Here is a 27583-nt window from a genome sequence, read left to right as displayed (position 1 = left end):
CCAGGGTTTTTGTCACCAAAGCCACATACACAAACTCCATCCCATCCCTACCGCACCACCATCACCTCACTTCACCACCGTGATCCCCCGCCCATGCCCCCAATCGTCACACCCTGCCTAACCGGATCCTTCCAATCCGGGGGCGTCGTAACCTCATACTGGAGATAGCTCGCAACCGGCGGCTTGTACAGCTCCATATGGCCCGTCTCCGAGTTCTGGATCATAACAGAACGCGTATTAAGGTGATCAGGCCGAATCTTCTCATTGACACCAAGGAAGCCTCCAGACATGCGGTCGAGGAAATTGTTGAAGTTGTCCGTCTGGTTGATGTTGCAACGGGCTCCACGCGACTCGCAGTGCGCCATTAGCGCGGTGGCGGACTTGAAGTATTTGAGGCACTTTGGGCATTTCATGCGGGTTATGCGATGGTCGCCGAGGATGTGCGTGTGGAGGTCGCTGGATATGGGGAAAGACTGTCTGGGGAAGGGTTAGCGAGGGAAGAGGGCTAAGGATGGCATGATGGACTTACTCGCAGATGAAGGGACAGTAGTACTTGTTGACGATGGGGTCCCAGAAGCGCTCGGGATTCCAGTCGTCGCTCATGGGATCCCAGAACCGAAAGCTGAAGATGTTGCGACCGTGTTCCTTTTCCATGATCTCGTCGTGGGCGGAGATGGAGAAGTCGCTGGGAGGGGCCTTGGGCTTGGCGTTGGGGAATAGTACTGAGCTCGTTGTCTTGCCCTTGCGAGAGCCCCAGACCTTGGTCTGGCGACTGGAGGACTGGGTGTTTGAGCTCTGAGCCGCGGACTCGCCATGTGCAGAAGAGCAACTTTGGCCTTGATGAGAGTGTCCGGGATGAGAACTGGACCTTGGTGGGAAGCCACTTATGACAGGGGATTCAACGGCTGTCGAAGCATCAGAGTCGTCATCAGCAGCTCCGTTGAGAGAGATGCTGCCCATCATCGGTGCGATTGCTGCATCTACGTCCGGAATGGATTTGGCTTGAGAGGGAAGAGGAGGATACCGGCCGTAGAAGACTGGAACATCCTCGTGTTCGGGTTTATCCGGCTTGATCGCCTCGTACTTGACTTCTCCAATCTCATACTCGTCGCCGAAATGATCATCAGTGAGGTCGACTCCAGTTGGATCATCATGGTCGATGGCTGCCTCGTACTTGGATGTCTTCTGCAGAAAGCGAACGTACTGCTCGCCGCCGTCCAGCAAATCCGCAATCAGATGTTTGTGGACGATATGGCCTTGGAACTGCTGTGCTGGAATGACGTCGCAGTGGCCGAACTCAAGATGCTCGATGAAGAGGCATGCGCGGTAGAACGACTTCTGGCAGCCGATGCAGGTGAGCTTCTGGTCGACTTTGTGGTTGAGCTCGATGTGGCGCTTCAGGCCTGACTTGCTCTTGAACTCATCACCACAGACACGGCATGCCAGGTTGTGCTCTTCTGGACGCGTGATCTTGTGCATGGCGTAGTCCTCGAAGGTATCGAAGTCTTCGTCACACTTGTGACAGTACTCGTGTTCATCAGTGTTCTTCTTATGATTCTTCATGATCTTCTCAGTCTCGAAGGACATGTTGCAGTCTTTGTAAGTACACTTGACGCGTCGGATTGGCTCAAGTGTTGCTGGCATCTTGGCTTCGTGGTTATGATCGACTCTCGTGAGTTCGTGGGGGTGGTTCTTGGATGTACGAGCTTGACTCGCTCCTACTATGTGCGGAGTTAGTTTCAAGGCAATGAAAGACCGCGGCATTAGAGCTGCGCTCACCTGTGTGCGAGCAATGTGGGTTGTCGCCTTGGTTACGCTGGTTCGATGGGCAGCCCTGGGTGTATAGTAGTACCAGTAAAGGTGACGTATGTGCGCAGCCGTCAAAGCTTCTCTGCTGTGAGGACGAGCAGCGTGCCGCGAGATATCAGTAGAGAATTGTGTGTTGACTAAGCGTTTTTCCCAGGAGTGAGAGACGTTTGTTTCGATTGACCGTGTGCTGAAGGGAGAGCTTGGTCGTGGCCGAGCGAGTGCAGAAAAGAGGGTGGTGTTGGAAGGATGGATTCTTGTAGCTCGAGGTGTTTATGTAGCGAGGGGAAAGCTAGCGGGGTGAGGATGAATCAGGCAGGCATGGCAGGTGAGGGAGAATATGGGCAAGAGCGGTGGGTTTGCGCTCTCACCTAGAAAGCTGCACCATAGAGCAACAACAACCCCACCATGGACAACAAGCATGGATCCCACGGCAAGAATCGCAGCACTCCAAACACGATACGATACTCGAATAGAACAAGAAGCAATAACTACAGGTATTGACACGAAGAATCACCATAACAAGAGACTATACTTGGCATGCATCACATCTTTGATTGCTATCACGATGCGACTAGAATCGCGAATATGGTAGCCTAGAACTCTGTCAGTAACCGTTAAGGATACATGCACAATCACGTACCATTTGCCCCTTAGCGTAATCTTGGCCCATTCGCCCTTGTCATCCGTCTCCTTCTCTACTTTGGTGCTGAAGGAAATGGCACTCATGATGCCGTCACCAAACTTCTCGTGCATGACCGCCTTGTACGCCTGTCCGTAGTTCTGTACAATCTCGTATAGGCGGTAGATGGTCGGGTCCTTTGGTGGCATATCGAGCGTGCTGCCTCGGTTAGGGAAGCCTCCAAGCGATTCGATCAGCCCAGCGTCAATCTCTAGAATTTCAGACAGCTTCTTGATGTCCTCGGCGGATGCCATGGCTTGACCGTAAAAGAGAGCGGCGATTGCTACTTCATCGCGCCCGACGTGCTTTGCGATGGCTTCGAAAGATAGGTTCTTCTTCTTCTTTGCCTCGAAGAGGGTCGGGGAGGAGGGAGGCAGACGAGGGATGAGTTCTTCCTATGCGATTGTTAGCGTCGCCCGACAAATATTCGTTCTCTCCTTACGTTCAAAGTAGCAATTGGGTGTTGCGCCATGGCGATAGGCGTGGAGTGGAAGCAGCGGGTAGCTGTGAGAGGGACAGCAGGTCGTATAGATCCAAATGTGCGAGAGGCCAACCTGGCAGAAAGCGCAAGACGAGATGAGAAAGCCATTGCGAAAGATATAGCAAATTGAGGAGACGGCTATGTCAACGATGTTGTGTAACGACGTGGGCAGATAAGAGGAGGAGCTCTCCAGCTACCGAACCGCTCTCAAGCAGCCGATGATACAAGGGTACGTCATCCATGTGCATCTGCCGCATCTCCATGCGGCCCACAAGTTGTGTGGACTCTTGAGCGGGCGCTTTGTACCATCTAGGAACCCTCTATTACAGTTCTCTTTGGTGTTTGCAATGCGATATTGTGGTTGAACTGCTACCACCACATGTCGCGCAGCATGGCGAAGCTGTCAAAAGAGGGGGAAGCTCCGTACATGGTGGGGTACTCCAGGGCTATGAGGGGCTACATGCTGCATCCTAGCGCCGGTACGCGCCTGGCCAGCAGAGACGGAAATCAGGGTGCGCGCACACCATTGGTGTCTGTTTCACATGTTCAGCTCGCACGCTCGGGCTTCCCTGCATTGCATGTGCGTGGTCCGTCGCGCTGAGATGATGACGCGGGGTCAATCCGGCCTCGAGCTCCAACTCTGAAGCTCCAGCACACCCCGTCCACTTTACATCCTTCGCGCTGAGTGGCAAACCACCAGAAGCCCCAGTCCGGCACAATGTCTCGCCGAGACGATGATCTGGCATATGGCGACTACCATGGGCAGGAGGGCGACGAGGGAGATCGCGGCCTTATAGGTGACATGGGTCGGCGTTTTGGCTTTGGCAGAAAAGAGGTCAGTACATTCCTTTGAAACGCCATGCTGTCATTGTACGATCCCTGTGTATCGCGCTGTTGAGGAAGTGGAATTGCCCCACTACCCGACAGTCATAGCGTCCGGCTGCCTCGTCATTCACTGTCTTCGCGTATCTTGCGTTCCTATTCTACACCGCCTAGCTTGCTGCAGGGACAGGACGCGTATCTAGAAGCTTGTGTTAGATCTACAAATTCCTAACTTTAGCATCGCAGAACAATCAGCCCACTTCTTCATCCTCAAACCAGGGCAGCGGCGGTATGTCGTTCTTCAAGAAGATCCACGACCCTCTCCACGGCTTCGTTTCCGACCTCAAGGATGCCATATCCGGCGATGATAACGCGCAGAAGCCCCCGCCGGGTACATATCAACAGCAAGGCCAGCAGGGTGGACAGCCACAGCCTGGGCAAGAGTACCATCAACAACACCGCTTCTTGAGCTTCGCGCCTGAACGACATGGCAACGAGACCAAGTGGTATGTTGACGGGTGCAGGTAAGTTTTGAGCGGTCAATTGAATATTTGAGTTGGCAATTGACATCCGTAGCTACATGTATGCTGTCTCCATAGCTTTGGAGCGCGCCAAAGAGTCTATCTGGATACTCGACTGGTGGCTCTCTCCCGAGCTGTATCTTCGCCGACCGCCCGCCAAGAACCAACAGTACCGGGTCGACCGATTGCTACATGCGGCAGCAGAACGTGGCGTCAAGGTCAACATCATCGTGTACAAGGAGGTCACGCAAGCTCTGACTCGTAAGTTTTTGAATCCAACGTTACCAGACTACCTTCATTCTCTTTTACCGAGTTCGACGGATAGGTTCACCAAAGGCCTTACGCGGGTCGGCCTAGATGTTATATTCAAAAGTCTTGAAGAGTGGGAAAAGACAGATCCGCTGATTGCCCCTCCTATTACAGTCTCCTCAGCTCATACCAAACACCACTTGGAAGATCTCCACCCCAACATTGGTGTCTTCCGACACCCCGACCATTTGCCAGATGCAGCGGTACTACAGTCTTCGTTCTTCGCATCGATGAAGAACATGTCCTTCACCCCAGCAAAGCTCGCCCAGCTTCCCGGAGACGGCCTAAAGGCGATCTATGGTGCTCATGAGGGTACTGTCATGTACTGGGCTCATCACGAGAAGCTTTGCCTCATTGATGGTCACATCGCATTCATGGGAGGACTGGATCTTTGCTACGGCCGTTGGGACACTAACCAGCACGCAATTGCTGACGCGCATCCCGGCAACATCGACCGAATCGTGTTCCCAGGTCAAGACTTCAACAACGCTCGTATGCTAGGTAAGTCATCGTCGTACTCTAGGGCTGTCAGACGGCAGATAGGCGGTCTCTTCCTACATGAGGCGGTGATGTTTGCTGACACTGGGTAGACTTCCAAGACGTGACCCACTGGGAGAACAACAAACTCGACAGGACCCAAAGCTCTCGCATGGGATGGTCTGATGTAGCGCTGTGTCTCTCCGGTCCTGTAGTACAGGATCTTCGTACTCACTTTGCCCAACGTTGGAACTTCATCTATGACGAGAAGTATTCTCACAAATCTTCCAGATACACCAGGTTACCGGACACCGGCAGCGGAGCTCAACAGGCACCTTCGATGCAACAGCGAGGATTGGAAGGCGAAGAAGAGGGTGAACGTGGATTTGGTCACGAAGAGGAGGGCGAGCGAGGACTGTTCGGACACGGCGCTGGTGGGCATCTTCGCCAAAAGATGCAGAGTAAATTCGAGCAGTACGGTGGCCAAGAGCATGGACAATACGGTCAACAACAGTCGCACGCAGAACACAGCTCTCAGAGGGGTGGGGTGGACTGCCAGATTGCCCGCAGTTCTTCCAAATGGAGCCACAACCTTGTCACTACTGAGGTTAGTAGTACGTCTGAGTGAGAGGATAAACACTGACAAGCTTGCTAGCATTCCATCCAAAATGCTTACTGTGAAATCATCAAAAACAGCAAGCACTTCATCTACATTGAGAACCAGTTCTTCATCACTGCTACCGGCGATCAACAGAAGCCGATCAAGAACAAGATCGGTGCGGCCATGGTTGAGCGCATCGTTCGTGCTGCACGAAACGGTGAGAAGTACAAGATGATCGTTATGATTCCTGCAGTGCCTGCTTTTGCTGGAGACTTGAAGCTAGACGAGGCATTGGGCACTCGAGCCATCATGGAGTGTAAGTTTGATTCGTCTCTTCCGCATGTGTTATGCTGACGATGATGTCACACAGTCCAGTACGACTCCATCAACCGTGGCGGTCACTCCATCTATGAAGAGATTGCTAGGGCTGGATTCAACCCGATGGATTACATCCGCTTCTACAACCTCCGCAGTTACGATCGTATCAACTCCAGCTCGGTCATGAAGGAGGCGGAGCAACGTAGCGGTGTCTCTTACAACCAAGCTCAAGAGGGTTACGATGCAGCACACGATAACGCGCGTGGCTACGAAGCCTACCGTCCACCACCCACCCAGGAGTATGGCGTCTATGAGATGGATGGCTCCGGTCGTCCTCCCTCTGGACACCAGCAGTATGACGGTGGCCCCCAGAGTCAGGGCAGACCGGGTGATTATGACCGCTACCAGCAGGAAGCTGTCAAGATCGGTGGCCGACAAGGCCTTGGCGATGGGCGCTGGGACACCGTCAGCGAGTGCTACATGCTTGGTGGAGAGGACATCCGCCGCGTACCTTGGGAGGGCTCTGCTGAAAATGAGATGGACGCCTTCGTATCTGAGGAGCTATACATCCACAGCAAGCTTCTCATTGCCGACGACCAGATCGTCATCTGCGGTTCTGCCAACCTCAACGACCGCTCCCAGCTCGGCGACCACGACTCCGAGATTGCAATCATCATCCAAGACCCCAAGACCGTCGATTCATACATGGATGGCCGACCCTACCGCGCATCTGAGTTCGCAGCCAGTCTCCGCAGAGAGCTTTTCAGGAAGCACCTCGGTCTACTCAAGCCCCAGGACATGGAACGCCCAGACGCCAACTACCAGCCCATCGGCGTCCCCAATCAGTACGACTGGGGCTCCCCCGAAGACCTCCAAGTCGCCGACCCCATCTCCGACGAATTTCAGGCCCTCTGGAACTGGCGTGCCCACACCAACACGCAAGCCTTTGGCAAAATCTTCCACCCCGTCCCCAGCGACGAAGTCAAGAACTGGAAGCAATACGACGAGTACTACTCGCGCTTCTTCGGCCAGGACCAAAAGGCCAAGGAGAACAAGAAGCCGAGTTTGTACAAGTGGGGTCACGTTGTTGCGGAGAACTTTCCCCAGGGCGAACAGGGCGTCAGGGAGGTCAAGGAGGTGCTGAGCACGATTAAGGGGAATCTGGTGGAGATGCCGTTGCTTTTCTTGAAGGAAGAGGATATTGCGCAGGAGGGAATGGGGTTGAATGCGCTTACTGAGGAGCTTTACACTTAGGTTCGTGGAGAGTAACGGCCTGTGCTTTGATGATTAGGTAGGATGAGAATGATATCTCTGTATCAACTACGCTCGTTCCTCACCATCCAGCAAGCAGCAACTCTAGCGCCCTGGTCATAGCCGCAGCCCACCCCTAGCGAGGGCTGAGATCATAGTCACTCTTGATACTGTTACACGCTACAGGCACTTCCGCTTCGATTTCCCCCCTTGCAATCTTCTCTTCCTTTGCCTTCCTCTCCTCACGGTACACCCTCATCTCCTCATCGCGCGTATTCTTCGATTTCATAGGGAAAATAATGCCAGGTGGTGGGTTCCACCACTGTCTAGGCACCATCGCATCGAGAGTCAGCTAACGTTTACATATTCAGTTGTGCGCACTTATTCCTGTGGAACTGTTCTGCCACAGGCGTGTAAGTAACATGACCTCCTCCGTGTCTGTCCCGTGAACTGGCTAGGCACTAATGTCATACGAAGTGATGGCCGCGCAGTGACGTCCGATGCTCAGCTCTGGGCTGTTCCAGCCGGCGTCGTCGCACGCACACCGAATGCTAGAACATCTGAGAACCTAAAAGTGCCTAAGACGTTAATCGCAAGCCGACCAGAATGTGTGGAAGGTGCCATCTGCAACGAGCGCGACGATTGTTATGAGTACAATTGTTTACAATGCGTTCCTGTCGGTTCAACGCCGGGGGAGTGCCTACCACAAGGTGGTTGTCCATCCATTCCTTCTCCGAATGGAGAATGTACCAACAATCTAAATACCTAGGTACCTAGGTGAGTTTAGACGATGCGTCGAATTGACATTGACAGAGTCCTGAGGTCGGGAAGGATACGGGGGTTGAGCACAGCTTGAATTATCGCACGTCGTATGCTATAGACTGTAATTGGCGCGTGTGGATGTGCGTCCGTGGCACGGCCCACGAACTTGAACGCCCAGGTGCCGGGGGACCAGTTGCGGAAGGCCGATGCCCAATCGGGCTAGTGTCTCGGCGCTGCGTCTGGTGATGTCATCCATGGATGTCAGCGCTCTTTTTCTCCCACATGGCCAACCGGCATATCACCAACCTTGGAACTCTACTTGTACGCTTGTGCTCCGTATCGCCACACTCAGCATCAGTCACAGACACAGTTCAGATTTGGTGCTCATGATGTGTCACTGAGGAGCAAGCTGGGTGGTATGAAGGGAAGGTTGTTGATTAATCTATTAGGTAATTGTACATTTTAACCGGTGCAAGGCATGCTTGCATCCGTGTTGGTGTTGTAGTATCCGCGCGTTTTCTTCCGCCCCTGATCTACAGAGGCTAGCTGTGTGCTGCTGGCAATGCAAACTGACATTGGAGAAGCAGGACAGGAACGGTAGGTGACCAAAGCCAGCTTAGGGAGCAGTGCTATCAGCATTCTTCTGGAAGAGTCGCTTGCGAGGCATGAAGATGCTCAAGACCAGGACAAGAGCGCCACCGGCAATAGTAAGGCTGTAGGTCTTGCTGATGGCACTGACAATGGCAGCAAGAACGCGAGTCTTCAACTCTGGGGATAGGTTTTGTACGATATCCGACCGAGCACCGAGGATAGCGGCCTGGATATCGGCCGAAGAGACGTCAGTCAAAATGCCCTCGATCCTGTTCTGGCTTTGGTTAAGAAGGATAGCGTTGGCGATGGCTAGAGCAAAGGTGATGCCCACAGACTGAGCCAGAGTGATGAAGCTGATCGCTGGCGCAATGTTTTCCAGCTCGACGACTGCCTGGGCAACTGAAAATGGCGCCTGGAGGAACATACCGACTCCAACACCCATCAGGATTGTGAAGCCGTACACGCGAGCCGTAGCAGTGTCCAGATCGATTGTGTACATGAGGGCGGAGCCGATCACGACCAGGGCGCCACCACCAAGGAACCAAGGCATGACGTATCCCAACTTGGACATCAAGCCACCATTGATGAAGACGGTAACGACCATGACGACGATATAAGGGAGTAACCGCACTCCGGCATCGAGGGGACCGTCGCCCTGGGTGAACTGGAAGAAGATTGGGACCATGTAGATGGGCACAAAAGAGCACGCTCCACCGGCAGCGGTGATACTGAAGAGAATGAGCACCATCCGTGATCGGAAGAACTGCACAGGGATGATGCGACGCGCTTCCGTTGTGAGTATGTTCCAATACTGTTGTATGCCCAGAACGATGAACAGAACACCGGATACGACAAACAGTGCGATAATCCGGCCTGAGTCCCACGGATACGAGATACCACCCATGTTGATGGCAACGATGAAAGTCGTCAGTGCGCCGGCCTGCAGTATAGTGCCTGGATAGTCCATGTCGGTAATTCGCGAGCGGAACGAGACACCGGGCCGAGGATCCTTGCTGGGAATGAGGAACAGGTAGACTGGAGCGCACGCCGCGCCGATGAGTAGGTTGATATAGAACGCCCATCGCCATCCCACAGCAGACTCGCTGAAGGCACCTCCGATGACTGGGCCCAGGACGATACCGAGACCCCAGGTAAAGCCGGTACCAGAAACGTAGACCGGACGTTCAGACATGGTGGTAGTGCTCGCAATAAGCGTCATGCAGCCGACGTACAGACCAGATCCTCCTAAGCCCGTAATGGCACGGCCGAGAATCATCACGTTCATCGACGGCGCAGCGCCGCAGATGGCGGAGCCAATCTCGAAGATCGCAACATGGAAAATGTAGAGCCACTTGGCATCGAATTGGCCGTAGACGCGTCCCCAAAAAAGAGTGGTTACTGTAGCGCAAAGCAGGAAGCCAACACTCAGCCACGACAGCTGCTGGATGCCGCCGAATTCCTCGACAATGACAGACTGGAGGTCCGCGACAACCGTAGCGTCAAGTGCGTAGAGAAAGGTGGAGAACAGGATAGACACTACAGTCAGGTACCATTTCCAGCCAGAGATGTCGCGCGGAGGCTTCTCCGGTTCCGCTGCATCGCCGAGAGTGCCAAGGGTCGGCTCCGCTGGCTTCTCGTCGTTGATTGAACGCGCGACTGGTGTCGAAGAGGTGTTGGAATCCATGAGAAAGAGATAGGAACAGAGATGTAGGTCGAGTGTGATTTTGCCGGCTAGAGTACTGTAACTACATGTTTCTTTCAGATGTTTTGTCCCCCAAATAGAGCAAGCAGCGTCGGGGTTGGTAATGCACAACATGAGAAAGTGCCAAGGACCGTAAAATGTCGGCCGAAAACGTCGGTCATGTAGGTAAGCAGCGGGATTACCAATTTCCCCCTTTCACTCCCACGACTCCCACCCGACGACCAGCAGCGATCGGCTGACTGGCCCGGACAAGCGACAAACATTACGCGCCCGATGTCTGACAACAAACCGGGCCCGACATGATGCGGCAGCTGCACAACCTCAAGCAAGAGCATGATGGCCGAAATGATGACTGGCGACTTGTATAATTTGAGAATGCGTTCTCAAAGCATGAGGGACAGTAATTCATTTTGATCAACACGACACGCGCAGCGCCATCATGTCAACACAAGCAAACGATGTCGGCGTTAAATCCGCTCCTAACTCCGAAACGGTCGACTTGCTCGCCCTTGCTCAACAGGTTACTCAGCATACGCAGGCAATCGCCGACTATTTGGTAGCAAACAAACATGCATCGCCTACGTTTGCATCAGACTGCATCGACCGCCCAGAAACGATTGAGTACGCTGAGCTTCATGGTAACTTGAAGCGTTCCCTGGAAGACCTCCAATATCTTGTCGAGGGGCCCAAACGACACTTCCGCGCACTTTGCTGCCAGGGCTACGAGCTCGCAGCCATCCAAGTGGCACTGGACTTCAACTTCTTCAGCATAGTTCCCGCGCATGGCAATATCTCGCTGGAAGACTTGGCGAAACACGCAGGTGTTGACCTGGACAGGACCAGCCGCATCGTCCGCCTCCTGATCACCGAGTCCATCTTCCGAGAACCCGCCCATGGCTATGTCGCCCACAGCCCCAGCTCATATCTTCTACACCATGACGAAGAGATTCGTTCGACGGTGCATTACACGTATGTCGGAAATCGCAGCTGTGGTATATTCGTCCGCACACTGACCCTCTTCAATACAGGGTCGATGAGATGCTCAAGGCTGCATCTTCTACAGCTGATAATGTGAAAGCATCGCCGCTTGAGTACAACAGTGCATTCACGCCGTTTACCACTCGACACGGCCTGCCCATCTTCGAGTTCTACGAGAAGGATACCCAACGTTCCATTCGCTTTGCTAAAGCCATGGCTGGGTGGGCTAAGCGTAGGTCATCTTTGCTCTTGATCAATCTCAGAGTCTGACGCTGATGTGTGTCCAGTGAATCTGAACATCAACGTCCTTAAGGAAGCCTTTCCCTGGGGCAACCTCAAGGGCACTGTAGTGGACGTGGGTGGTGGTAGCGGCAAAGTCTCCGTCACCCTTGCTGAGCATTTTCCAGCTCTCAATTTTGTGGTGCAAGACTTCGCCGACATGCACCTAGCGGGTCAGTCTTTGCTCACTGATGAGACCAAGAAGCGGGTTTCTTTCATGCAGCATAGCTTCTTCGAGCCGCAGCCGGTGGGCAACGCAGCTGCTTACATCTTGCGGGCGTGCGCGCTCAACTGGTGCGACCAGGACGTTGTCACCATGTTGCGCTCTCTAGTCCCTGGACTCGAACGCTGCGAGCCCAACACTCCACTGCTCATCAATGACCTGATTCTCCCGGCCCAGGGTTCGGTAACACGCGACTTTGAGCGTGGCCTGCGTCAGATTGACCTCATCATGTTGGTGAGCTTTGGTGGCAAGGTGCGCACTCGGGATGAATTTGAGGCTTTGTTGAAACAAGCGGATGATAGATACGAGGTTCGCAGCTTCCGTCCGGAAGGTCTAATGGGGCTGCTTGAAGTGTACTTGCAACGCTAAGCAATGCAGTTGCAGGGTCAGGTAGATTTGGTATACATGCGCGTCGCGGTAGTTTAAAATTGGAATATCCACCGCTAAAATTGCTTGCTTGCTTCCGGTGAATCATGTACTGTGGTCCCATTTAGATATAGTGTGTAACGTTTGACGAAGCCGGTTCAAAAGATCATACCACTGCTGATGACGCGAGTACGCAACCATCAGTATGTAGTCAGCCCTACTGTATACTTATGCATTGATTATTGGATATGAATGCTTTCGGATCTTTAGACTGCCGCTGTAGTGCATCTTATCTCTAGCCATTCACCATAACGGGCTTGATGTGCGCCTTCCGTCAGCGCCAGTACTTCCGCTGCAATGCGTGCCGTTCCCTTGCCGTTCCCTTGCTTGGCAGGTGCAAGGGTACCGCGCCAGGCCCTGGAGTGACCACAAGAAACACCACCACCCCACACTCGACCTCGATTCTCCGCGCTTGCTGGTCATTTCTCATCTTTTTCTGTCTCTATGATGCAGAGCACTGGAAAGAAACGCATCGTCTCGTCGTGCATTCCGTGCTACACACGGAAACAAAAGGTGCGACCGTCTTTTGTTGTTCTCACGTGCCTTGAACCACAACTTTGGGCCGGTGAAGGACGTACCAAAACGCACGAGGGCAATTTAGGCTAACTCAGTATCGCTAATATGTAGTGCAACCGTCGCTATCCCTGCGATCATTGTTCTCGTCGCCGACGCCCGGAGGAGTGCGCATACTACCCCTCGCAGGCATTGCAGGCTGATCACACGTCGCTGCGGACCCAGAGAGTAGAGAATCGTGGGAACGAACATGAGCAACTCACCGCGGATGGCGATCTCCAGCCGCATGACAGCAATGCCAGTGGGTCTGCCACTAACGCCCCAACGAATTGGAACAACGCAAGACCGCGAAGTTCCACACCTGGCCCAAGCAGCAACTCTGTTGCGGAGTCTTTTGGATACTTCGAGTACAGCGAACGCAATACAATCGCCTTGATTCGTAAGGTAAGTCGATCGCACCTCCAACTGCACGTCAACCTAGGAAAAGACTGGACAGGTCTAAAGCCTACATTAACATGGACACACGCAAAGTAAGTGGCCTAGTGTTGGTGCAAGCTCTAGACCTGTTCCACTTTCTCCTTGTATGAGGTGGTTACTGTACCTGAACAAATAAGGCAACCGATCAATTCATCATCCATCTAACCAGCACTGGTATAAACAGCTAGGACTGAATAGCGGCGAACACCACGGCAATCAGGACATTACCCGAGAGGCGTCCTCGGAGGTCGAACAACAAATGAAAGGATTGCCTGATCGTCAAATCTGCGACTTCCTGGTCCAGTATTATATCGACGAAATTCACTGGTAAGTATCCGCTCGTATTTTCTTCGTCGATCGTACGGAAATCGTAACCATGAGTTGCGAGGAGGAGTATTTCATGTCCTTATCTTTGTCACTACATGAGGGAAACTTTTGCTAAAGCTGATGTATAAATATAGGAAGGAGCAGCTTGTGCACCCACCATGGTTCTTAGCACAGTATCAACAACTGTGGAGCCTGGAAACTGTGTCATCAGTCTTCTACGTAGAGTTCGTGGTACTAATCATGCGAATGTGTTCGTACGCATCCCAGTTCCTTCCTTCACCGTCACATCCCATCGACCGCATTCGCAGAATGTCTTTGTCTGAGATCCGCACGTTGTGCGATGACATCGCGGAGAAGCTATCTAGTCTATGTGCGGGACTTGATGCCAGAGGCTCTTTACTACGCGTGCAGCATCTGGCGTTCTTGGGGCTGCGACTTCAATGTGAAGGGCAAAACATGGCTTTCTGGGAAACGCTCAACAAAGCTGCTTTGGTAGCTCAGAGGGCCGGCCTCCATCGAAATCACACAGTTCATATGCCAGAGATGCATGGGCTGGAACAGGAGATGCGACGGAGAGTGTTTTGTAACCTCTACATTTGGGACAGGTACGACAATATCTTACTGTTATCAGTGGAAGTGATCGCATGTCCGTTTTGTTATTCTGACAAGGTCAAACCGTAGTATGCTCTCACGCCAACTCGATCGCATCCCGTTTCTTCCCGCCGCTCTAGATGCGGACAATCTTCCGCGAATGCATCTTACACCCATTCTGGACGACGACAGTGCTCCAGAAGCATTCTCGGAACGAATGTTGCAGGCTCGCTTGGCCGCTTTCTGGCGGAAATTCCCCTCGACATCGTATACAGAGTATGACGCGACTGCGACCGAGGAAAAGTATGAGCAGTTCTGCTCTGAGTTCCTTGCCAATATGCCTGCCGCGTTCGCTCTTGAGCCAAGCGAGCAGTGGGACGAACAATCGCGACGCTTACCCATTCAGCGGCAGATTCTGCATATCGCCATATACGAGAGTCTATGCCAAAACTATCGTGACTTATTGCTCTGTACAGCTGCTCAAGTTCAAAGACTTCCTGCGTACAAGCAAGTCCTGCTAGCCTCGCAGAAGAAGGCACTAGCGATGGCAGCACTCAAGGTGCTGGACGGAGTCTCAAAGCTGCACGCGAAGCTGGGAGGGTCTCATACCAGATTTCCGGGCATTATATTACCGACATTCGAAGCTGCAGTAATTCTGGTCGGCGTGTGTGAGGACACCGAGTTCCCGGCTGGTAGGGTAGATGGCCCGTGTCATACATCCAAGATCGACCCTCTCGGGTCAGGCACGCCACATCTCAGTCGTCAACGGTGTATTCAGGCTACTAGCGATGCACTCGGTCGTCTACGCACCCTAGCTGAAGTCAGCGTCATGGCTGAAGAAGGTGCAAATGCGTTGTCCTGCCTTCTGAATGAGAGAAGCGCGTCCAGTTCCACAAGCATGGTGCAGCATATTTCCAGCCTCAGCGCAGAAAACGCATCATCACCACTGGACATCGCGAATCTGATTCAGGCACATCAGCCGACGGGCGACACTTCTTCGTGGCCGGCGTCTGATGCGTCTCCCTCAATTCTGGATGCGGGTGCGCTTAACGATTTCTTGTATAGTCCTCTGTCGGACATTGCGCCAAGGTAGAAATGATTGCTATTGGGATGAACATACTGTATTTATGCGAACAGAGGAATGAATGGATTTGTTGGTCAGTGATGCGCGATGATGCACACCGAGGTCTATCCCTTTTGCGCGATTGTAGGGCCTCCCGAGGTCGGGGAATGACGCTCAGTCACGTGTGAGATGGCGTTCCGAAGTCAGCCCGGTCGCCCGCGTCATCAGCCGGCACAGCGCGCAGGAGCAAAGACACGAAGACCATCACCTTTCCATCGAGTACAAGGTGCCCATACAATGACCAACTATCTAGACAACTCACAGAGTTCTTCTGCCTCTCAATCGCAAATGACACTGGTCCGCCCGATGGACGATGCCGTAGCTAGCCTTCGGGTCAGCCAAGTCGGGAGACACATCCAACAAGTCGAAATTCCAGACCACCAAGCAGACCACTAAGCGCAGCTCCAGATACGCCATTCTTCGCCCCCAGCAGCTGCGAGGGCCCATGCCAAAAGCAATCTGCGGTACCGCGTTTGCGTCGAACTCAACCTCAGCAGCAGCACCCGCTTTGTGGATTAGCCAGCGCTCTGGATCGAAAACCCGCATGTCGCTCGTCTCCCGCCATCCTCTCGACTTGACGACCGTTGCACTACGACGCGCACTCTCCATATCGAAAGCTGGCGCGTGAAAGCCTGGCCCGTTGGCAATCATAACAACATTTGTTCCTTTGGGGATGCGGTGGCCAAGAACTTCCGTGTCGCGCTTGGCCTGCCGGGCGACACTCGTCGCGTGGAGTCTCAGAGTTTCCTCCAGCACGGCTTCGAGATAAGGAACGCGCGACGCGGTCAGTTCTGCGAGTGTCGGGACGCGCTTCTCCGCATGCGCATCGCTGCATGCCTGATGCAGTGCATCCCGCAGCTTACTCTGCACGTGCTGAAGACGCGTGAGGTAGATGAATGTCCAGGCAAGTGTCGTGCTGGTCGTATGCAGACCAGCTATGAATTGTCCTGCGATCTGAAGCATGATGCTTTAGCTAAGATCCAACCCTGAAAGAGATTTAGGCTATCCATGACTTACCTCGTCCATCATGATAGGATTACCGAAATCGGCCTTCCGGTTATGCTTCTCAGCGGCCTTCTTTTCACGCACCAGCATGTGCTCGATTGCGGTTCTTGGCTCGTCCGTAGCTTCAAGGCGTTGAAGAGCTCCCTGGATTTGTTCCTTCACAACTTGTCTCTTTACAGCCGTCACTCTCTTATAGCTGGGTGTCTGACGAATGAACCACATCGCGAGTTTGGGCGACATGGCTTTGGTCACAACATCGATCTTGTCGACCGTCTCATACAGCGCGGAGATGAACTCGTGGACTGGAGCCCTTGGAAACCGCACTTCCCCTTTGGGCCCTACTGCCAAACTGCTTGGGGCTATCCGTGACAGTGTCTCGATTTGTGGGCCGAGTGCGGTGTGCTTGAAATGGCGATCGAATACGAATGACAACATCCCATCCAGCGCACTATGATCCAAGTCATCGTTGACATCGAACGCGGAACCGTTGGCGAGCCTTGTCTTGGTATCCCAGAACCTGATGAGATTCATCGTATTATCGAACATGACGGGCCCAACCACGTTATTGAGAAAAGTCGGGCTCATCAGATCCTGCAGCCACGCTCGCGTCGTTCTCCATTGGGGGCCTGTCTTCATTCGCGCATGGAAGTTGTCCATGGGACTCAACCCGTCCGTGATGAAATTCGACCGATCAAAATCTGGTCGCCGGGTCATGATGTCGTACGCTTCGATAGGGTCAGCGAGCAGGACCCAAGGCTTTGAGAACGGCTCCACGAAGACCTGACATAGCGGGGCCTGGAGCTTGTTGACCTGCTTGACCAGCCACACATTAAGTTCCCGAGTGACGCTGACTTCACATAGCATGTCTGGTGCATCGCCCAGCAGTCTACGTGCTGACGTCTGGTTGTAGGGGATTCCTGGGAGTGGTCGAGGGAGGAGGCTGCGATAGATGGCGTACAAAGCTCCCAGGCAAGCGGCGACCCCGAACGAGGTTGACAATAGCCCATGTCCAGAGACGTCAATTGATTGAAGGAATATCATGACTTCAAGAAGCGGTCGCAGCTTGCACAGATTGAAAGATAGGTAGTATTCGGATTCGTGTTCACGGTCTGCAAAGCGTTCCAGTGTTCAAGCCAGACGTCTATCAAATACCGGCTCAACACAGCGGCTTCCATGGGCAAACGCCACCTCGGCACAGCTATCACGATAGCCAATTTGGCACACAACCAACTGCTCAACCGATATCTGCACCGAGAATTTATGCTGTTCCGCCCGACGGACTACGGTTCAAGTGACCTGGCTATTCTCTCCTTCGGAAGTACCGCCAGCTGATCGCCGACTACAATACGTACCCCCACCCGCAGCGGTCTATGATGTTGGCGATACTCACCTTTCGAGCTCATGCGCAAGGGATGGCCTTTCTCCCCCGTATGCTCCCCACATCTGTGCAGAAATGCTGACGGTTTGCATAGCCGGTTTCGGCCGAATTTTGACGGCTAGTAAGCTGACGGGATTCAGCTGCGAAGGCTGTCTTGGCATGGGCTTATCTCGTTCTTTGGTAATGAGGCCTATCGGCGCAACATCAGCGGATTACACACGATCTTCTGCCCGTTCATGTAGCTGATCGATTGTAGAGACCGGAGTGTGGGTTTCCCGAGAGGCAGCCTTGGAATGGATAGGACCATTCAACACATATATCCTCTCAAATTGAAGTGCATTAGCTTGCTTGAACCATTGCAATAGTTCAGTATCGTTTTGCTGTTTGTAGCTTCGCACTTTTACAACAACTATTAGACGATTGAAGATGGCTAGATCAGAAGACCCTGAGCCTATGGCGATAGTCGGGATGGGTATGTGATCGAGCAAAACCTGTATAACATGAGCTTGTGCTGACGCAGTTCAGGTTGCCGCTGGGCTGGAGGCGTCCGTAATCCTACGGACTTGTGGGAACTTTTGCTAAACAAACGCTCCGGCTACCATGATTGGGCGGCGCCACGCTTTTCGGCAGAGGGCTTTTATCATCCGAACCCAGAGAGACCAGGCACCACGGCAGCAAAGGGAGGCTACGTGGTGACTGAAGACCCACGACTATTCGATCCATCTTTCTTCGGGATCTCAGGCCTCGAAGCAGAGACTATCGACCCTTCTCAACGCAAGCTACTGGAAGTGGTGTACGAGTCATTGGAGAGCGCAGGCGAGACGTGGGAAAGTGTTAATGGGACACGCACGGGTGTCTATGTCGCCGATATATCCTACGACAACTCGTATGCGCAGACACGTGACTGGGAGTATGCCAGGCCACATGCTACCACAGGGGTGTGTCACAACATCCTCAGCAACCGCATCAACTACGTGTTCAACTTGCGCGGGCCAAGCGTTACGCTGGACAGTGCCTGCACGTCTGCCATGTACGGACTCCATATGGCGATCCAGGCGATCCGCGATGGAGACTGCGACTCGGCGATTGTGGCGACAGCGAACTACATCATGGATCCAAGCATGCAGATCGCCATGGACAAGTTGGGAGCCCTGTCTGGTACATCCATGAGCCATGCGTTTGATGCCGCAGCTGATGGCTACGCTCGTGGCGAGGGCTTCGCAGCTATTTACGTGAAGAAGCCGCAACAGGCCATGCAGGACGGAAATCCGATTCGTGCACTCGTCCGCGGCAGCGCTATTGGCGCCAACGGTCGCTCCAGCGGGATAACGCACCCAAGTGGGACTGCTCAGGAGGACATCATCCGGAAGGCGTACCACAATGCCGGTAACTTGTCTCCTTCCGAAACCCCATTTCTCGAGTGCCATGGGACGGGCACACGGGTCGGCGATCCACTCGAGGTAGAGGCTGCTGGTAAGGTGTTCGGGCCGGGACGATCCAGCTCAGAGGAGGATCGTTTGTTGATTGGATCCGTCAAGACCAATCTTGGACATACTGAAGGCGCTGCAGCTCTTGCGAGCATCTTCAAAGTCGTACTCGCCCTTGAAGCAGGGGTGATTCCGCCTAGCATCGGTGTGACGACGTTGAACCCCAGGATCGATTTTGACAAGGCCAAAGCCAGGGTCGTTACCGAAGTCATGCCATGGCCAGAAGACAAGCTGCGACGCGCCAGTGTTACGTCTGCTGGATTTGGCGGTTCTATCGGGCACTGCATTCTCGACCACGTGGAAGTCGTGTATCCGGACTATGTCAAGCCGGGTATCGTCAACAGAACCAGACCAGTCAATGGGCATGCGAATGGGCATGCGAACGGCTCGACTCACAGCCATGGGAATGGCTTGGCGGTATCTCAGCCCTCTACGCCTCAACCTCCTACGAAAACTAGAAAAGCAGATGTCAGCACACGTGAACTAGTGCTGTTACCTTTCGCTGCTCACAGCGACACTTCCCTCAATGCCAACATAGACGTACTCGCTCGTGTCATCGATAAACATTCACTAGGAGACGTGGCATACACACTCGCGACGCGACGTTCCAAACTTGCACAGCGGACTTTCCGCATCGTTAGCAAACACGACGTTGCGCAGGGACTGATGAAGAATGTGGAAAAGACCTTCTCAAGTCCGCCCGATGAGTCTCGTCTAGCTTTCGTCTTCACCGGGCAGGGCGCCCAGTGGCATGCCATGGGCGCCCAACTCTTCGACTACAATGTCTTCCGCACGTCAATCGACTATCTGGACCGTGTACTCGAATCTCTACCTGGAGCGCCGTCCTGGAATATTGCAGACATACTTTCTGGAAACTGCGAACCGGACCGCGTGCAGATGCCGGATGTCTCGCAGACAGTCTGCACAGCGGTACAGATCGGTCTCGTTGACCTCCTTGCCTCATGGTCTGTCAGCCCTGCAGGTGTCGTGGGTCACTCCTCTGGCGAGATGGCAGCTGCTTACGCGGCCGGTCGCATTACTGCCGCCGAAGCGATTGCTGCGAGTTTCTTCCGCGGGCAAGCTGTGGCGCAGAATAAGAAGAAGGGCGTCATGCTGGCTGTCAGTCTAGATCGTGAGCAGGCCAGTGAGTACCTTGAGGGGCTCGAGCAATACATCAAGATTGCAGCTGTCAACTCGCCCGGCAGCCTGACGCTCTCTGGAGACGAGGAGGCTGTGAAGCGGCTCGCTACGACCCTCACGCACGACGGCGTCTTCAACCGACTTCTGAAGACGGGTGGAAATGCATATCACTCACATCACATGATTGCGCTTGGCCATGCGTATGAGACACTGCTCACCGATGGCATGGCGTACCTCGAGAAGTCCGGGCTGAAAGACCAGCGCCCAAAGTACCCTCATATCCCTTGGTCTTCGTCGGTCACTCCTTGGAAGAGTCTTGCAGGAGCGAACCTTCCGGTTTCATACTGGAGAGCCAATCTTGAGTCACCCGTCCAATTCTCAGACGCAGTCGCCAGCCTGGCAGGGCAGGAAGAACTCGATGTCAAGGCGTTCGTGGAAATCGGACCGCACCCGGCGCTGAGAAGCCCGCTTGACCAGATTCTAAAGAGCATCGGCAAGCCACTTCCATATGCGTACGCATTGAAGCGAGGAGAAGACAATGCAAGATCTTTGCTACAGCTCGCCGGGTCACTATTTGGTCTCAACGCTAAGATCGACTTGGCTGCCGTGAACGCGGTAGATGCAGGTGCTGGGGCGCTAGAACATGGCACTACCGCTATTGATCTTCCGCCATATCAGTTCACGTACGGACCAGTCGCTTACTATGAGAGCCGGGCTAGCAAGGAATATCGTCTTCGTACCATCCCCAGGCATGACCTTATCGGATCAAGGGTAGCTGGCAACGCGAAACTTCGACCGCAATACCGCAACGTGCTACGTTTGAAAGACCTCCCCTGGTTGAGTGATCATCGTCTGCTGCCCAATGTTGTATTCCCGGCTGCTGGATATATGTGTATGGCAATGGTGGCGGCAACGCAGCTCTACCAGGCAACCGAGGACGCACAGCCAATTCTTGGGCACTCACTTCGCAACGTCAATATCAAGTCAGCACTGAACATCCCCGAGGATCAGTATGGTATCGAGATCATGCTCAGCCTGGTGCTTGACGATAAAGCTACTGCACAAGAGCCGGCTTGGGTCAGTTTCTCAGTCAGCTCCGTTACACGTGAAACGGAGCAATGGACGGAACACTGCACCGGAATGGTCAAGGTGGACATCTCTGAGCACTCGCAAGTTGAAACGATGAGTGTAGCTTCCGAATCTCGAGCGGTGAATGCGCGCAGCTGGTACAAGAAGTTCGCTGCGATAGGTCTTGGCTACGGCCCTGCGTTCCAAGCCTTGTCTGAGATACGCGCCGACCCGACCAAGAATCATGCCGCTGCCAGACTCAATCTACAGACTACGGCGGGCATGGTTAGAGGTGGAGAATCTGAATATGTTATCCATCCCACCTCATTAGACGCCATGATCCAACTTGGCCTCCTCGCATCCCATGGAGGCCAAACGGACAAAACGACGACAGCATTCGTTCCCATTCACTTATCTGAGCTGCGTGTCAAGAGTAATATTGACGAAGCATCGGGTACAGCGGTCGCATACGGCGACTTCATGGGCCTCCGATCTGCGTACCTCCAGCTACAGCTTCAGGATGAGGCAGGCGATGTTCTTGTGGACATTGAGGACCTCCGTTGCGTTAGTTACAGCTTAGAGGCAACGTCTCCAGACAAGACCGGAGCCAGGGGCTTTTCGAGCCCGTTCACACGTATGGTGTACAAGCCAGACTTCGGAAGTCTCAGTAACGAGCAGGCTCGTTTACTATTCCCAACACCGTCGGAGAATGTCACTCAAGGACCAGTGCTTGCTCAGCTCGATAGTATGGCATCGCTCATCGCCATCGACGTGACTGAGACGCTTTTGAATGACACTGACTCAATGGAAATCGATGGTTTGGGAACAACGGATCGCTATATCGCAAAGCTTCGACAGTTGGCCAAGAGAGGTCAAGCTGAGCAGTCGACAGAACTCTCGGCGGAGGATCGCAAGCGACGTCTGCGAGAGGCATATGAAGGCCACGGTCATCTTGTCGAAGTCAGGTGTATGCAGCGGCTTCACGCACACATGGTTGATATCGTGGACAGGCGCAGAAGTGGCGAAGCGGTCCTGGCTGAAGGCGGGCTGCTGACTGACTTTTTTGAGAAGAGCCTGTTCGTAACGGGGGTTCACACTCACTTATCTACTGTTTTCGACTCAATGGCTCATGCCAATCCGAGCCTTCGGATATTGGAACTCAAGGGCGGGAAGGGTCAGACGGCGCGCTTAGTGCTCGAGACGCTCAACAGTGGGAACAGCATCAAGCGATACCGCGACTACACAGTAGCAGATACGAGTGAAGATGCGCTGCAGGCGGCGCGGTCGCAGCTCAGCGATTACGGCGATGTGCACTTTTCGGTGCTGGACATGGAACAAGACACGCTGCCAGCGGGCTTCGAGGCGGCGTACGATGTGGTGTTTGCGTCGCAGGCCGTGCACACGGCTGCATCGGTCGCAAAAGCGTTGCAGACGGCGCGCAAGCTACTCAAGACTGGGGGAAAACTGGTGCTGGCCGAAGTGACGGGCAGCAGTGCGTGGGTCGACATGGTTGGCGGTGCACAAGAAGGATACTGGCACGGCGTGGATGACGGACGCATGCAGCGGCCTTTTCTCGATGTGGCCGGCTGGGACGCGACGCTGCGTTCGGTCGGGTTTACAGGAGCCGAAATCGTGCTGGACGACTATCCCGCGCCTTGGACCCAGTCGAGTGTTGTCGTGGCCGGCGTGGTCGATATGACTGAAAAGGCTGCGAATGCGGCGCGTGTGGCTGTTCAGCCTGTGCATCTTCTCCATAGCACAGCACAACCACCGCCTTTGCTCGCTCAACTAGCCCGTTTGCTGGAATATCGCGGAGAATCGACGACGACGGTACGACTTGACAGCTCAGTCCGTGAATTGCCTGTCGACGCTCGTGTAGTGGCTTTCCTGGATGATGACCATCTATTGCTCGCTGCCGATGAGCGCCAGCTAGAGCTCTTCCAGCACCTTACTCATCACACCAGTAGCATGCTATGGCTCACCTCGACGGGCATGGCAGTCGGCCATAGTCCCAACGGCGCTATCGCTGGCGGCCTACTACGCACCATCTCAACTGAGGCACCTACAGGCCGCTTCTGCTCAGTCGATATAGACGCCGACCACTTTGTCCTGGACGATCTGCAGCAGAGTGACGAACTCATTCGCGTCCTGGCCGACTGCGAGCTAGCCTTGCAGCGACCCATTAATAGTGAGACGAGCGAAGATCGCGAGTTTGCCTGGCATGGCGGCTGCCTGTGGGTAAGTCGCCTGCTGCCCGAGCCTACGTTGTCTGCTTATGCGGAGCCTCTCGTTACACCAGCTACTCATGGCGCTGAGCTTCTACCACTGGATACGCAAGGCCCTGTCCGCGCTGCCTTTGAAACACCGGGTATCCTCAGCTCCTTGTACTTCCGTCCCTACACAGAGCTGCGCAAACAACCCCTGCCATGTGACTACATTGAGATTAAGGTTACTGCCGTCGGTCTCAACTGGAAGGACCTGGTCTTGGCTACTGGCCGCTTCGACGGCAATAACTTGTCATCTGAGTACGCTGGTATCGTCACTCAGGTCGGCACTGATGCTGCGAGCTCTTTCGCGGTGGGAGACCCAGTCTACGGCCTAGGGAAAGGCCATTTCGGCAACTATGCTCGCGTACCTTCAGCTTTCGCTTGCAAAGTAAGACCTACCGATGATCTTGTTCACATGGCCACCATGCCTGTTGTCTACATGACAGCAGTCTACGCATTTGAACACCTTACCCGTCTGCGTCAGGGCCAGAGTGTCTTAATTCAGTCAGCCTCAGGCGGTGTCGGCCTGGCTACCATCCAATTCGCCCGTGCCAAGGGCGCCCAAGTTTTTGCTATGGCTGGTTCGCAAGAAAAGCTGCAATTCCTTGTAGACACCATTGGCCTACCCCCTGCGAATGTGTTTTCGGCACGTGAAAAGGCCAGAATGAATCGTGCTGCGGCTGCCACGCGCAACGGGGGCTTCGATGTCATTCTCAGCACTGCTCAGGGTGATATGCTCCATGAGACAGCCAAAGCACTCGCTCCACTCGGCCATATAATCGACATTGGCCGCGCAGACGTCGAGGATGCCCGTGCAATCGGCCTTGAGCTGTTTCAGAAGAGCGCCAGCTTCTCATCTTTCGATCTTGCCCGTGTCGTAGATCGCGACCCTAAACTAGGTGCCGAGCTTATGACCGCGGTGGACGCTCACTACCGTGCGGGGCGCATCAGTCCCATCCAACCTCTGGCTACCTCGGACATCTCCCAACTCCACCAGACGTTGCTGGCTTTCTCCAAAGGCAAACATATTGGCAAGCTAGTTGTGACATTCGCATCAAACTCACTGGTACGCATGGTACAGGCACCACCAGCCGTCACCTTCGACCCAGCAGCCTGCTACATCATCACTGGTGGACTGAGCGGTCTAGGACGGTCTATTATTCAGTGGATGGGTGATCGCGGTGCACGAGAGCTCGTTATCTTGTCCCGCCGTGGTGGGGGCGCGCCCGAAGCGCAGACACTTGTGGACAGGCTCGCCGAATCTGGTATTCGTGTACATCCCGTTGCGTGCGATCTCGGTATTCGAGAGAGTGTCGCAAAAGCCGTTGAGTACGCGTCCACCATTGGCAAACTCAAGGGCATCGTCCACTGCGCCGTTTCCTACCAAGATATCTCTTTCGACAAGGTGACAGCCCCTGGCTGGCAGGATGGCCTCGCCGCGAAGGTACTTGGCACGCAGAACCTACACGACACTACCAAGCACTTGCCGTTGGAATTCTTCGTCATGACCACTTCCATCCTCTCGGTACTGAGCTTTGCGACTCAGGCTGCGTACACGGCCGCCAACAACTTCCAGGACCAGTTCGCACGCTACCGCCGCCGTCTAGGTCTGCCTGCTACGGCTGCCCAGTTTGGCCTTGTCAACGACGTTGGCCACCTAAGCACCGACACCACGACACTGGATTTGATGGCACGCAACAAAGTCCTGACTGAATCTGAAAGCTGCTTCCTCCGCCTTCTCGAGCCAGCATTTCTTCCCCCTTCCAATGTACCTGCCACTGACCCCCTCGCCGCCGCTACCTACGTAACGTACATGGATCCGGCACACATGCTCGTGAAAGAGCGCGACGACGCTGAGATGGGTATCCGAAGCGTCGCAACACCTCGCTGGCATGGCGACGCTCGCGTCTCCCACGTAATCCGTGCATTCGAAGATGCTTTGCACCAGGAAGAGAGCGGTGCCGACTCTCCACAAAAGGACACTGCACGCTCATCCACAGCGCAGGTCCGCGACGCATTCGGTGCTGCTGTGCAAAAGGCTCGCAACGCTGCCCCTGGCCCAGATCAACTCGCGTGCCACGCGGAAGCCCTCGCACTCGTCACATCAGCCATATCCAACGCAGTTGCGACTATGCTCTTGCTTGATCCAACGACTGTGAATTGCGCGCGTGCTGTGTCGGACCATGGCGTCGATAGTTTGATTGCAGCCGAGTTACGGAATTGGTTCCACGTTGCGCTGGGGTACAAGGTTGGCATGGTGGATCTATTGGATTCGCGCACGAGTATTACGGCGTTGGCGGAGCGGATAGTACGCAGTGTGTAGAACGGTTTCGAGCATAGTATGCCATAGAGAATAGAAAAGAGTTGTGATAGTCCTTTGTATTCTTGGCTTCTTCTACGCTACCACGCTAATGTGAGCTTGAACCGGGCTAGCGCCGATCACCCCTGGTGTTCGCATGTGATATGCGATGCCCCAGGTTCCTGGAAACCGTCGTGCAAACATCGTGGGCACTTTGTTTTGTGGCGCCATGCCTCGTCTAATCACTGCTCGCAATGTGGTCATACTCGTCAATATCGTCCTACTCACCGCCCTCTTCGTCCATCTGAAGTTCGCGCTCTGGGACAAGACGGCGGCCTCAGCTGGATCGGCCAAGTCGCACCTTCCCGACGAACTCTACGATGAGCAGCAGCCAGACGAGTCATCGCACAACCCGAAAGGGAAGCCGCTAAAAGCAAACGATGGCATCAAAGCGCGTCGGACCGCCTTTGTGGTCGCCAGCCAGAGTTCCGAGAACGCAACGTGGCTCGAGGAGTACTTTCCGCACTGGGAGAAGAATATCTACCATGTCGACGATCCGAGCGCGGAGCTCACGGTGCCGAAGAACAAGGGCCGAGAGAGCATGGTCTATCTGACGTACGTCCCCATCTATACTATCTTTCGTCCCATGTCCAGCATGCTAACGACGGATACGCGCGCAGCTACATAATCGACCACTACGCGTCCCTCCCCGACAACGTCCTCTTCATCCACCCCAACCGCTACCAATGGCACAACGACGACCCCGACTACGACGGCCTCCCCATGCTGCGCCATTTCCAGCTGCCCTACCTCGAGAAAGAAGGCTACGTCAACATCCGCTGCGCCTGGTCCCTCGGCTGCCCCAACGAGATCAAGCCGCTGGCCGAAGCGGGCGAACACAGAGAGGCCGTGCATGCAGGCGGACAGTATAAGAAGGCCTTTGAGAGCCTGTTCCCGGGGGAGAAGGTGCCAGATGCTGTTGGGGTGAGCTGCTGTGCGCAGTTTGCGGCGACGAGGGACAAAATTAGGGAGAGAAGCAAGGAGCAGTATGAGAAGTATCGCGATTGGATTATGGGGACTGAACTGGGGGATGCTATCAGTGGGAGGGTGTTTGAATACTCCTGGCACAGTAAGTCGACATCCGCTGGCATTTCGCGCCCTACCCCACGACCCCGCCCGTGACGAGGCTCTGCGCGCTTTTTGCTTCTTCAAGTGGCGCGTATCGTGTGCTAACAAGCTTGATAGTGATCTTTGGCAAGCCTCCCGTTCATTGCCCAACCGCGAAAGACTGCTACTGCAAGACCTTCGGCTTATGCGACTTGGAATGTCCGGATGCGGGAAGCTGTAAAGGACGATACACTTTGCCGCCCTACTCGAGTCTCCCAAAAGGCTGGCCATACATCGGATGGGAAGGTCAAGAACGCCAACGCGCCGGTCCGGAGCAGTGAGTGGATGCGCGTGGCTATCTCTGAGCTATCGTGTTCCCGTTGCTCTGGAGGACGAACATCCACACCTACAGACTGGACCCCGCCGCGTCGCTTCACTTTCCCGCTTCCGTTTCCATGGGCCGACTGATTGCCTTAGCCCGATGCGACGGAACACATGAGCAACCGTGACGATCAGTCCTGCGCGGCTGTACACGTTGCTACGTGCCACGAGGCTCTGAGCCCATCAGTTGG

General features: G+C 54.3%; 5 protein-coding genes across 5 annotated transcripts; 3 read left to right on the top strand and 2 right to left on the bottom strand.

The window, feature by feature from the left end:
- Window positions 1-71: 71 nt before the first annotated feature.
- On the bottom strand, window positions 72-2960 carry J4E78_001302 (uncharacterized protein; the record flags this gene model as incomplete). The annotated part of the gene is made up of 4 exons (XM_049361961.1): window positions 72-477; window positions 530-1834; window positions 2450-2883; window positions 2931-2960. 4 exons carry the CDS (start codon window positions 2958-2960, stop codon window positions 72-74), a joined length of 2175 nt encoding a protein of 724 aa, XP_049227244.1.
- Window positions 2961-3687: 727 nt separating this feature from the next.
- On the top strand, window positions 3688-7271 carry J4E78_001301 (uncharacterized protein; the record flags this gene model as incomplete). Its single annotated transcript, XM_049361960.1, has 6 exons — window positions 3688-3804; window positions 4038-4315; window positions 4368-5122; window positions 5212-5705; window positions 5754-6015; window positions 6070-7271. 6 exons carry the CDS (start codon window positions 3688-3690, stop codon window positions 7269-7271), a joined length of 3108 nt encoding a protein of 1035 aa, XP_049227243.1.
- Window positions 7272-10762: 3491 nt separating this feature from the next.
- Window positions 10763-12172, top strand: J4E78_001300 (uncharacterized protein; the record flags this gene model as incomplete). Its single annotated transcript, XM_049361959.1, has 3 exons — window positions 10763-11292; window positions 11352-11533; window positions 11589-12172. 3 exons carry the CDS (start codon window positions 10763-10765, stop codon window positions 12170-12172), a joined length of 1296 nt encoding a protein of 431 aa, XP_049227242.1.
- Window positions 12173-15518: 3346 nt separating this feature from the next.
- J4E78_001299 (uncharacterized protein) lies at window positions 15519-17129 on the bottom strand (the record flags this gene model as incomplete). Its single annotated transcript, XM_049361958.1, has 2 exons — window positions 15519-16214; window positions 16278-17129. The coding sequence occupies 2 exons, from the start codon at window positions 17127-17129 to the stop codon at window positions 15519-15521; spliced, it is 1548 nt and encodes a 515-aa protein (XP_049227241.1).
- Window positions 17130-18069: 940 nt separating this feature from the next.
- J4E78_001298 (Type I Iterative PKS) lies at window positions 18070-27352 on the top strand (the record flags this gene model as incomplete). Its single annotated transcript, XM_049361957.1, has 5 exons — window positions 18070-18115; window positions 18169-25913; window positions 26083-26519; window positions 26585-27033; window positions 27150-27352. 5 exons carry the CDS (start codon window positions 18070-18072, stop codon window positions 27350-27352), a joined length of 8880 nt encoding a protein of 2959 aa, XP_049227240.1.
- Between the last annotated feature and the right edge of the window lie 231 nt (window positions 27353-27583).

The sequence above is a fragment of the Alternaria triticimaculans genome (genome assembly GCF_023758025.1).
Source record: "Alternaria triticimaculans strain BMP 0046 chromosome Unknown scaffold_1, whole genome shotgun sequence".
NCBI classification, from domain to species: domain Eukaryota; kingdom Fungi; phylum Ascomycota; class Dothideomycetes; order Pleosporales; family Pleosporaceae; genus Alternaria; species Alternaria triticimaculans.
Note: the sequence above shows the minus strand (reverse complement) of the source record. Positions and strands in the feature narration are given on the sequence as shown.